Source organism: Tachyglossus aculeatus, unplaced genomic scaffold, assembly GCF_015852505.1.
Source record: "Tachyglossus aculeatus isolate mTacAcu1 unplaced genomic scaffold, mTacAcu1.pri scaffold_153_arrow_ctg1, whole genome shotgun sequence".
NCBI classification, from domain to species: Eukaryota; Metazoa; Chordata; class Mammalia; order Monotremata; family Tachyglossidae; genus Tachyglossus; species Tachyglossus aculeatus.
The window spans coordinates 101579-113756 of NW_024044876.1; the positions used below are offsets into that span (position 1 = coordinate 101579).

General features: G+C 49.9%; 1 protein-coding gene across 1 annotated transcript; it reads left to right on the forward strand.

Annotated features, from left to right (window-relative positions):
- The first annotated feature begins 956 nt into the window (after positions 1-956).
- Positions 957-11215, forward strand: LOC119923187 (olfactory receptor 1361-like). Its single transcript, XM_038742694.1, has 5 exons — positions 957-975; positions 2146-2204; positions 10219-10656; positions 10700-10921; positions 10973-11215. Exons 1-5 carry the CDS (start codon positions 957-959, stop codon positions 11213-11215), a joined length of 981 nt encoding a protein of 326 aa, XP_038598622.1.
- Positions 11216-12178: the final 963 nt, after the last annotated feature.

Sequence of the window (12178 nt, forward strand, 5' to 3'; positions counted from 1 at the left end):
ATCAATCGTTTTTATTGAGCGCTTACTGTGTGCAGAGTACTGTACTAAGCGCTTGGGAAGTACAAGTTGGCAACATATAGAGATGGTCCCTACCCAACAGTGGGCTCACAGTCTAGAAGGGGGAGACAGAGAACAAAACCAAACATATGAACAAAATAAAATAAATAGAATAGATATGTACAAGTAAAATAAATAAATAAATAAATAGAGTAATAAATATGTACAAACATATATGCATATATGCAGGTGCTGTGGGGAAGGGAAGGATGTAACACGGGGGGATGGAGAGAGGGGCGAGGGCGAGAGGAAGGAGGGGGCTCAGTCTGAGAAGGCCTCCTGGAGGAGGTGAGCTCTCAGTAGGGCCTTGAAGGGAGGAAGAGAGCTAGCTTGGCGGATGTGGGGAGGGAGGGCATTCCAGGTCAGTGGGATCACGTGGGCCGGGGGTCGACGGCGGGACAGACGAGAACGAGGCTCGGTGAGAAGATTAGCGGCAGAGGAGTGGAGGGTGCGGGCTGGGCTGTAGAAGGAGAGAAGGGAGGTGAGGTAGGAGGGGGCGAGGTGTTGGAGAGCCTTGAAGCCATCGACCCCCGGCCCACGTCATCCCCCGGGCCTGGAATAGGGACTGTCTCTATATGTTGCCAACTTGTACTTCCCAAGCGCTTAGTACAGTGCTCTGCACACAGTAAGCGCTCAATAAATACGATTGATTAATTGATTGACTGGTTCCCCCCAGAATGAACCTGGCCCTTCCCACACAGGACCAATGACCGCAAGGACAGCTCCTGACAAGCCATCCATCAGACCACTCAGTGTCTTGTGGGTACCACGGCCAGAGACACAGGAACACGTGTTGAGGCAAAGACACTGGGGCACTGATGCAGAGTCAGTGGAGATAGAAGAGCCACTGGATGCGGTGACTGTTTCAGAGATCACTGTACAAATGGATTAGATCAGTAATGCTGAAGCGGCAGATGGGTAAGTCTCGCTCACACACATGTACACACACATATACAGACATACACCTAGGGACATGTACACACACATGTACACACGCAAACACACACACTCTCCCAGATCAGCCCCAGGGCCATGTGGACAGCATCTCCCAAGAGACCTGCCCCAAACCCTCCTGGAAGTGATATGGACCCAGTGATGGTCTCAGAGACCAGAGGCGCAGAATCCAGGGATTCCAGATGTTCCCAACCAGTACAGCCTCTAGGGGTCCCGTTTAGCATGGAGTCCCTTCCCCATGCAGACCCACCTCTACTGTTTCCTCCAAGGGAGAAAGGATGAAAAGGTCCTGGGTTCATGGGCAGGACTGCCCAGGGCCAGACCCAGCTACAGGAAGGACGGTGGAAGTCAGGTACCTGCTCTGTGAAATTTAGAGAAGGACAAGATCCCTGCTCTTGTGAGCTTCCAGCCTAACGGGGACTAGAACAGGCAGGAAGACAGAGAGAACTATCTGAGCCTCTTGACCACTTTGGACAGCTGAGACCCCAGCTGCCCAGCACAGCTGAGAGTTAGCCCCCAGAAGAAGGTCCCTTGGTCAGAGGCAAGGTCGAGGGAGATGGGCCAGTTTGGGCGAAAGAGTGATGGAGAATTGTGGATATGGCGAACAGACCTTGGATTTCCACCCTAGCCCTTGTCCAGACATCGAGATGTACCTCTGGACCTACTGGTAGAACGCTGAGAAATGGCAATCACTGAGAAATAGTTTAGGCTTTCCTGTGTTTCATATAACTAGGGATTTGGGGTTGTCTCCCAAATCCCCCAGGTCCAAGCAACGTAAATATACAGCCTCATTACAGAGTTCAGTCTCCTGTAATGTCTACAGCCTAATCAGTCCAGCATCAACTTTCCTGATTTTCCTTCCCTAAAATCCACCTCACTCAAGCAAAAGGCAGCAGTGGCTCATTTGTGTGCTGTTCCTGGGTCTATTGCTGGTTGCTGTCGGAGGGCAGGGGAAGCTGCTATCAAATTATGTCCAAACTGATTACCTCATAGCTACCCCATCGTATAGAACAGTGCTTGCCACATAATAAGCATTTAACAAGTATTGTAATAATAATTGTTAATTATTATAGTACAGGTGTCCTATACCTCAGGCCTTTCTCTGATGCTCTGGGCACTTTTGCTCCTGAGTAGTGGATCTGGATGTGGTCCCCATTTTTTGCCAAACTGCAGGCATCCTTCAGGAGGAAAGGGTGCCCCCCCCCCCCCCCGCAAAGTACCCCGGGCTGGGCCATGCCTACACACCCCATGTGTTTTGAAGAGAACGGCACTGAATCAGCTGAATCAATCAGCACTGAACACACCCAAAGCATGGATTTCTGGTTGGTTAATTCTGTCCCTCCGTGTCCCCCACTAGAATCCTTTCCTCCTTTTAGGGCCAGCACTTGTACAGAGCCATACACCCAGGTATGAGCGCTACCCTCGGGAGCACAGCTCTTTGTTGGCTCAAGTCCCAGGCCAGGGAGCTGGAGAGGCGGGGAGGCAGGGAGTCCAGGAGGGGTTTCTGTTGGAAGGAAGATCCCAAGCTGCTCCTGTCCCTCTCCGGGGGGCGGTCCTTGGGAGACCATGACTCAGGGTGTACCCCGGGGAGGGGGAAGGGCACTCCTAGCTGCATATCCCAGTGGCCCTGCACCATGGTAAATAATCCTAGTGATTGAAACCTACTCTGCGTCTTCCTGCCATCGAGGCAGGTGGAGCTCAGGGAAGACAGTAGATTCCATCCTGCAGTGGCAGCGGTGGTGATTGCTGGCCCGATCAGCCATGTTAGTAATGCTGGGGAGGCAGGTGGAAGGAACTCACTCAGACACTTGGGCACATATATCTCCCCTCCCCAAACCCCACAAATAGACAAAACACACACATACATGCACACTTGCACAGGTATATGCATGTATGCACATGCAGCCAACCGTGGTTTGGGGGCAATGGGCAGACTGGATCTTTCCATTATCCCTGTGGACCCTACCCTACAGCAGCTCTGCATACTCATACTGGGTCACTTGAGCCGGTCAGTAGTGGTATTTGTGAGTTCTAACTAGGTGCCAGGCATTATCCCAAGTGCGGTGGTGAGTGACAAGCGGCCTACCTTGCCATGGCCTCTGCCCCAACGGGACTCACCCTCTATGTAGGGAAGCAAAAACCCATGGGACAGTAAGAGGAAATTTTAACAACAAGGAGATACAACAGCAAGAGCAAATTTGAAAATTAAGAAAGGTTACTGCAGTGAAGAGCTTAGCATACCTATTACGGGATGCTACTCAGCATGGCATAGTGGAAAGAGCCCGGGCTTGGGAGTCAGAGGTCGTGTGTTCTAATCCTGGTTCCGCCACTTGTCAGCTGTGTGACTTTGGGCAAGTCACTTTACTTCTATGTGCCTCAGTTCCCTCATCTGTAAAATAAGGATCAAGACTGTGAGCCCCACGTGGGACAACCTGATCACCTTGTATGCCTCCAGCGTTTAGAACAGTGCTTGGCACATAGTAAGCGCTTAATAAATACCAATATTATTATTATTATTATTACTCTGGCTCTTGCCCACTCCAAGCAACTGTCCTAAAACCACTCAGGATCCCAGGAGCATCTGGGCACCAGGTGTGGGAGGCAGAACATATCCACGCTGCCAGAAGTGGCGAGGCTGGTCTAGAGACCCGATGAGCCCTGGTCCATCCAGCTCAGTTTAAAGTAACTCTGGTATTTGTTAAGCAATTGCTATGTGCCAGACACTGTACTAAGCTCTGGGGTAGACACAAGCTAATCAGGTTGGACACAGTTCCTGTCCCACGAGAGGCTCATAGTCTTAATCCCCATTTTACAGACGAGGTACGTGAGGCACAGAGAAGTTAAGTGATTTGCCCAAGATCACACAACAGATAAGTAGCAGAACTGGGTTTAGAACCCAGCTCCTTCTGACTCCCAGGCCCATGCTCTATCCTCTAGGGAATGCTTCTTCTCAAAAGCAGCAGTTGGCACAGCCTAGGAGCATAGAGTGGTGTTTTTAGGAGGCTTATGTCTCTTTTTTCTTCTTCCTTCCCTCTGCCTCAGTTTCCCCACATGAGAAACTCTAGACTCCCGGGGTCTGGAGTTTGGAGCAACAAACATTCATTCACTGATTCAATGCATTCATTCAATCATATTTAAAAGCAATGTACCCTTTGGAGAGTACAATACAATGACAAATATACATATTCCCTGCCCATAATGAGCTCACAGTCTACAGGGTGAGACAGACATTAATATACTTAAATCAAGAAATGAATAAATACATAAATTATAGATATATACATCTGTGCTCTGGGACTGGGAGGTAGGATGAATGAAGAGAGCAAGTCAGGGTGACGCAGAAGGGAGTGGGAGAGGAGGGCTTAGTCAGGGAAGGCTTCTTGGAGGAGATGTGCCTTCAATAAGATCTTGAAGTGGGGAAGAACAGTTATCCATCTGATTTGAGGAGGGAGGCCGATCCAGGCCAGAGCAGATGTGGGTGAGAGGTCCACAGTTAGATAAACAACACTGTGGACCACCCCCTTCTCCTCAACACGCTATCTGACCTTGGCTTCACAGACTCCGTCCTCTCCTGGTTCTCCTCTTATCTCTCCGGTCGTTCTTTCTCAGTCTCTTTTACAGGCTCCTCCTCCCCCTCCCATCCTCTTACTGTGGGGGTTCCCCAAGATTCAGTGCTTGGTCCCCTTCTGTTCTCAATCTACACTCACTCCCTTGGTGACCTCATTCGCTCCCACGGCTTCAACTATCATCTCTACGCTGATGACACCCAGATCTACATCTCTGCCCCTGCTCTCTCCCCCTCCCTCCAGGCTCGCATCTCCTCCTGCCTTCAGGACATCTCCATCTGGATGTCCGCCCGCCACCTAAAGCTCAACATGTCGAAGACTGAGCTCCTTGTCTTCCCTCCCAAACCTTGTCCTCTCCCTGACTTTCCCATCTCTGTTGACGGCACTACCATCCTTCCCGTCTCACAAGCCCGCAACCTTGGTGTCATCCTCGACTCCGCTCTCTCATTCACCCCTCACATCCAAGCCGTCACCAAAACCTGCCGGTCTCAGCTCCGCAACATTGCCAAGATCCGCCCTTTCCTCTCCATCCAAACTGCTACCCTGCTCATTCAAGCTCTCATCCTATCCCGTCTGGACTACTGCACCAGCCTTCTCTCTGATCTCCCATCCTCGTGTCTCTCTCCACTTCAATCCATACTTCATGCTGCTGCCCGGATTATCTTTGTCCAGAAACGCTCTGGGCATATTACTCCCCTCCTCAAAAATCTCCAGTGGCTACCAATCAATCTGCGCATCAGGCAGAAACTCCTCACCCTGGGCTTCAAGGCTCTCCATCACCTCGCCCCCTCTTACCTCACCTCCCTTCTCTCCTTCTACTGCCCAGCCCGCAACCTCCGCTCCTCCACCGCTAATCTCCTCACTGTACCTCGTTCTCGCCTGTCCCGCCGTCGACCCCCGGCCCATGTCATCCCCCGGGCCTGGAATGCCCTCCCTCTGCCCCTCCGCCAAGCTAGCTCTCTTCCTCCCTTCAAGACCCTGCTGAGAGCTCACCTCCTCCAGGAGGCCTTCCCAGACTGAGCCCCTTCCCTCCTCTCCCCCTCGTCCCCCTCTCCATCCCCCCATCTTACCTCCTTCCCTTCCCCACAGCACCTGTATATACGTATATATGGTTGTACATATTTATTACGCTATTTATTTATTTATTTATTTATTTATTTATTTTACTTGTACATTTCTATCCTATTTATTTTATTTTGTTGGTATGTTTGGTTCTGTTCTCTGTCTCCCCCTTTTAGACTGTGAGCCCACTGTTGGGTAGGGACTGTCTCTATGTGTTGCCAATTTGTACTTCCCAAGAGCTTAGTACAGCACTCTGCACATAGTAAGCGCTCAATAAATACGATTGATTGATTGATTGATAAACAAGAGTGTGGTAGATTGAGAAGGCTAGTATTAGAAGAACCAAGTGTTCTGATTGGGTTGTAGTAGGAAAAGTGAGGTGAGGGAGTAGGGGCAAGGTGGCTGGATGTTTTAAAGCCAATGGTGAGGAGTTTTTTGTTTGATGTGGTTGTGGAAGGGCAAACACTGGAGTTTTTTGAAGAGTGGGGTGACATGTCCTGAACGTTTTTGTAGAAAAATGATCTGGGTTGCAGAGTGGAGTCTGGACTGGAGTGCGGAGAGACAGGAGGAATGGAGGTCAGCAAGGAGGCTGATACAGTAATCAAGGAAGCATAAGTGCTTGTTATTACCACCTCTATGCAGATGATACCCAAATCTACATCTCCATACTTGATCTCTCTCCCTCTCCAGTCTTACATCTCCTCCTGCCTTCAAGAAATCTCTATTTGGATGTCCTCCCATTACCTCAGGTTTAACATTTTCAAAACAGAACACCTTATCTTCCCACTCAAACTCTGTCCTACCCCTGACTTTCCCATAACTATAGACTGTGCCACCATCCTTCCTATCTCACAAGCTCATAATCCTGGTGTTATCCTTGGCTCCTTTCTCATTTAACCCCTATATTCAATCCATTACTAAATCCTGTCTGTCTCAGCTTCATAATATAGCTAAAATCTGCCCTTTCCTCTCCATCCAAACGGCTATCATATTAATTCAATCACTCATCCTTTCCCTCCTGGATTAGTGCATCAGCCTCCTTGCTGCCCTCCAGCCTCTGTCTTTCTCCACTCCAATCCATACTTCACTCTGCTACCCCGATCATTTTTCTACAAAAACATTCTGGACATGTAATCCTGCACCTCAAAATACTCCAGTGGTGGCCCATCTACTTCCACATCAAATGAAAACTCCTCACCTTTGGCTTTTAAAAACTCCACCACCTTGATCCGTCTTACCTCATCTCGCTTGTCTGCTTCTAAGCCCAGCCAACACACTTTGCTCCTCTAGTGCTAACGTTCTCACTGCGCCTTGATCTCACCTATTTTGCTGCCAACCTCTAGCTTACATCCTGTCTCTGGCCTGGAAAGACGTACCCCCTCAAATCCAACAGACAATTACTCTCCCTCTGCTTCAAAGCCTTACTGAAGGCACATCTACTCCAAGAAACGTTTCCAGGCTAAGCCCCACATTTCCTCATCTCCCTCTCCCTTCTGCATCACCCTGATTTGCTCCCTTTATCTTGACACCTCCCAGCCCCAAATATACATAGTTTCATTTATTTGTATTCATGCCTGGCTCACTCCCCAGACTGTAAACTCACTGAGGGCAGGGAACGTGTCTCCTTATTGTTGTACTGTACTCTCCCAAGTGCTTAGTACAGTGTTCTGCACACAGTAAGTGCTCAATACAACTGAATGAATGGGTGAATGAATAATGTCATAATAGTTTGTATGGAGAAGAAGGGGTGGATTTTAGAGATATAAAGGTAGAACTGACCGGATTTAGTGATGGTTTGAATATGTAGGTTGAATGACAGAGAGGAGTCAAGGATGATGCCAAGGGTAGGGGCTTATGAGATGTAAGGAAGGTGGTGTTGCCAACAGTGATGAGAAAGTTAGCGGGAGGACATGGCTTGAGTGGGAAGGTAAGAAGTTCAGAAGGGAGGACATTCAAGTAGAGATGTCTGAAAGGCAGGAGAAAATGCAAGACTGCAGGGATGGAGAGAGTTCAAGACTGGAAATGTAGAATAGGGTAGCACCTGCATAGAGGTGGTAGTTAAAGCTGTGTGAGCGAATGGGTTCTCTAAGGGAGATTATAAGAAACACAAGGACTTCAATTCTACACCTGTTCTCCAAGCCATGAACAGTCTTTCTCTGCTTTCCTGATTTCTAGAGACAAAGTGTATCCTCAGTCTGGAAGTACCTAGCTCACTCCAGCTTGGGTGAGTGAGGAGACTGGGGATACTTGGAGGGATCTGAGAGGAGATGGGGGATCTGGGAAGACTGTGAAGATTAGGAACGCCTGGGAAACAGTGGGACTATGGAGACCTGGGTATATTGGGGAAAACGGGAGATACTAAGGAGATTTGGGGAGACTGGGGAAATCGTACCTGCAGAGTGGAGCAGAGAATGTGACAGAAGAGGGGCTGGGGTGGGGACCAGGTTCGCTGTTGTCCATGTCACGTGGTTACCCTGGGCGCTCAGTCCTCATACCCGGTGGACATGGTCGGGCTGGCACTGTCACGGGCCTGAGGACAGAATCCACTGCCCAGTGGCTGTAACCACTCAGACCAGCTACTCTTCAAGGGGCACCAGGGGCAGTTGGGAGGAAATAATTGCTGCCCCATGAATGGGCAGAACATTTGCTGCTTCCCATCCATTTGGCCCCAGGTCCTGGTTTGAATACTGGATGCCTGTGCCCATGTGCTGCCTCGCGCTGCTGGGGAAAATCTGATCAGGAGGGTAATAGGGTGCAGAAGGAGCAGGGGATGAGACATGAGGCCTACAAATCCCTGGTTCCCCTCCAGGAAACGCAACTCCTCACTGAGGGCTCTATCAACTCCCAGTCAATCAACAATCAGTAAATCATTCCATGTTATTTATTGAACAGTTACTCTGTACAGAGCAGTGTACTAAGGACTTGGGAGACTAAAGCAGAGTTGGTAGACATGTTCTCTGCCCACAGTGAACTTTCCATCTATAGAAGGAGACAGACATTATAATAAATTACAGATAGGGGACATAGTAAATTATAAGGATGTGTACATAAGTGCTGTGGAACTAGGGTGAGCATCAAAGTGCTTAAGGTGTACACATCCAAGTGTCTGGGAGGGCAGATAAGAGAAATGAGGGCTTGGTCAGTGAAGATCTTCTGGAGGATTTGTGAATTTAGGAGGGTTTTGAAAATGGGGAGAGTGGTGGACTGTCTGATATAAAGAGGGAGGGAGTTCCAGGACAAAAGGAGGAGGATACGGGCAATGGTAGGTCGTGGGATACATGAGACTGAGGTACAGGGAATTGGTTGGTGTTAGAGGAGCAGAGAGTGTGGGTTGCATTGTAATAGAAAATCAGAGAGTTAAGTCAAGGGTAATACCAAAGGTATGGGAAAGGGAGGATAGTGGTATTGTCTACAGTTGGAGTTGGAAGATAAGGAGTTTTGTTTTGGACACAGTAAATATGGTTTACCCTTAAGACAGGAGGAATTGTGAGAATGACAAGAAGGATAGAGTTTAGGACTGGAGATGTAGATTTGGGAATCATCCACATAGGGATAAAATTGAAGCTGTGAGAGTGAATGAGTTCTCCAAGGGAATGAGAGTAGCTGGAGAACAGAGGGGAATCCAGGACTGATCCTTGAAGTACCCTCACAGTTAAAAAGTGAGAGGCAGTGGAGAAGCCTGTGAAGGAGACTGAGAAGGAGCTACCAGAGAGATAGGAGGAGAACTAGGAAAGGACCATGTCAGTGAAGCCAAGTTTGGATGTTTCTAAGATAGTAGGTGATGGACAGTGTTGAAGGCAGCCGAAAAGTCGAGAAAGACTAGGAAGGAATAGGAGTCTCAGGATGTGGAAAGAAGAAGGTCATTGGTGACCTTAGAGGGAGTCCCATGATGAGTTGACAGAATGGGGAAGGTGGGAATCAATTCGAGAACTTTTTCTGGAGGAGGTGAGCTTATAATGGGGGCTTTGATTGACCTGAGTCTCCCCAGACCAGGGGTAAGCCAGCTCAAGATGCTGTCTTTGACTGACAGGTCTTCCAGGATGCTGGGAGATAACATGTGCTACTGTCTTCCTGGACACCAGCCTTCCGAGTTAGGGGTGGACCACCCCACTACCTTCTCTGTCCCCTCTCCATCCCTGACTCTCCTCCCAGTGACTCAACACAGTCCATACAAAACCCCTGACTCTCAGGCTCCACCTCTGAGACTCCCCCAGTGACCCAATAAGGACCATCCAGCAACCCTGACTCACCCAGCAACCTGTGCAATGAAATGACCAGGTGGTTCCAGGAAGTTTGGCTAGCTAAATGGAGGGGAAATTCCTAAAGGATGTGTGTGTGTGTGTGTGTGTGTGTGTGTGTGTGTTTGTGTATGTTGGTGAGGTGGTGGTGCACTTCCCCTCTTTGACCCTTGCCCGCCATCAGGAATTCTTCATCCCGGACGAAAAGTCTGTTTCCCGTGCCTCTTCCTTCCAGCTGTTTTCCATGCACCTTCCCTCCAACTGTTTCCTGTACCTCTTTCCTCTAGTCATTTCCAGTGCCCTTTAGTCTTTAGTTGTTTCTGGTGTCCCTGCCATTCCAGCTGTGTACGGTGAACATGCCTCTGCTGATGTTTCTCGTGCTCCCTGCCCTCCACCTCTATCATTTCCCCATGGAGACAAGAAACCAGACCAGTGGCTCCACATTCACGCTCCAAAGCATCGCCAACGCTGGGCAGCAGCGGCTTCTCTTTGTGCTCTTCCTGTGTCTGTACCTGGTCACCGTGGTGGGGAACCTGCTCATCGTCCTGGCCACCAGGACAGACTCCCGCCTCCACGCCCCCATGTACTTCTTCCTCGCCAACCTGTATCTGGTAGACATCGGCTTCTCCTCTACCACTTTGCCCAGCCTGCTGGGGACACTCTTCACTGGACGCCAAGACGTTCATTACCGTGGCTGCCTGGCCCAGATGTATTTCTTCATTACTTTTCGGGCCACCGAGAACTTCCTCCTGGCCGCGATGGCCTATGATCGCTACTTGGCCATCTGCAATCCGCTGTTACTCTGTGGTCATGAGCCCTCAGCATTGTGTCCCGCTGGTGGTTGCCTGCTGGCTGCTTTCTCACACCCACTCCCTGCTGCACGCCCTCCTGATGACCCAGATGACATTCTGTGCCTCCTGTGAAATTCCTCTCTACTTCCATGACATCTTACCCCTGTTGAAGATCTCCTGCTCCGATCCTCACATCAACGTCCCTATGGTGTACACAGAAGGGGCCGCCATAGTCAACATTGCCCTTCTGATGGTCCTGGCCTCCTATGCCCACATTATCACCGCTGTTCTGCGGGTGCCCTAGGCCCTTGGGAAGCGCAAAGCTTTCTCCACCTGTAGCTCCTACCTGGCTGCGGTCGGGCTCTTCTATGGCACCGTCATTTGGGTCTACTTCCAGTCATCATCCAACTTCTCCTCTCAGCGGAACACCGTCGCCACAGTCATTTACACAACTATCACCCCGCTCCTGAACCCTTTTATCTACAGCCTGCATAACAGAGACCTACACCAGGCTTTGCGCTCCTGGCCCTATGCCCTCAGACCCTGAATCCCTGCCCTTGGTCCCCAAGTTCCTGAAACCCCAGCCCGGAATGGCGACATGGGCTCTGAGCATCCAAATCCAGTCCTTCACCTCCTGTCTGTGCCCCTGACCCTATATACCCGATCCTGCTCCCTAGACCTCTCAGACCCTGTGACTCTAGCTCTGTGTCCCTTGCTTTGCACCCCCAACCCTGTGCCCCCAACTCTGCATCCCTAGACCATGTACACCCTGCCTTGGCAGTCGGGAGATTGTTTGGGGAGTCCCACTCGAAGATCAAGAACTTGGATCATGAGCCCACGAGAGAAGCTACCTGATGAGTCTCTGACATTTCTATTGAAAACACGCTCCTCTCACCGCTTGCACCCACAATCTGGAAGGTCATCACTTGTCAGGAAATGTCCTGGATGGTGGGACATTGGTGGGCACAGGACAGGAATTGTAGCCCTGAATAGGGAGTTGGGTGGGGTTGCTACGGCTGATAGCCACAGGGTTCGGAAGCCTGCAGCCCACGACGATGGTCTTCCCCACCCTCTCAAGCCTGCAGGCAGAGGGAAGGATGCATATCCCAGCACAAATCATGGTTGCCTCCAGGGGTCGACCTTCACTCTCTGTCTCTCAGTGGTCTGGATCAGTGTTGTAGACATTCTGACTGTGTTCGTCCTGACCATCGTCGACATCCAGACCCTGGGGCATCTCTTCCTCTCCACTGTAAGGCACTTACACTGGCATCAAACCATCACCACAACTGATGCCATACCTGAACATGGACCCTAGATGGCGAGTGGTGTCGAGGGGAGTGTAAGGACTCCTTCTCGAAAATCTGTTAAGCTACTTTGTGTCACGTTCCTACTATCTTACATTGTTACCTTCGCCATTATTGTTAATAATAATAATAATAATAATAATGACGGCATTTATTAAGTGCTTACTATGTGCAAAGCACTGTTCTAGGCGCTGGGGAGGATACAA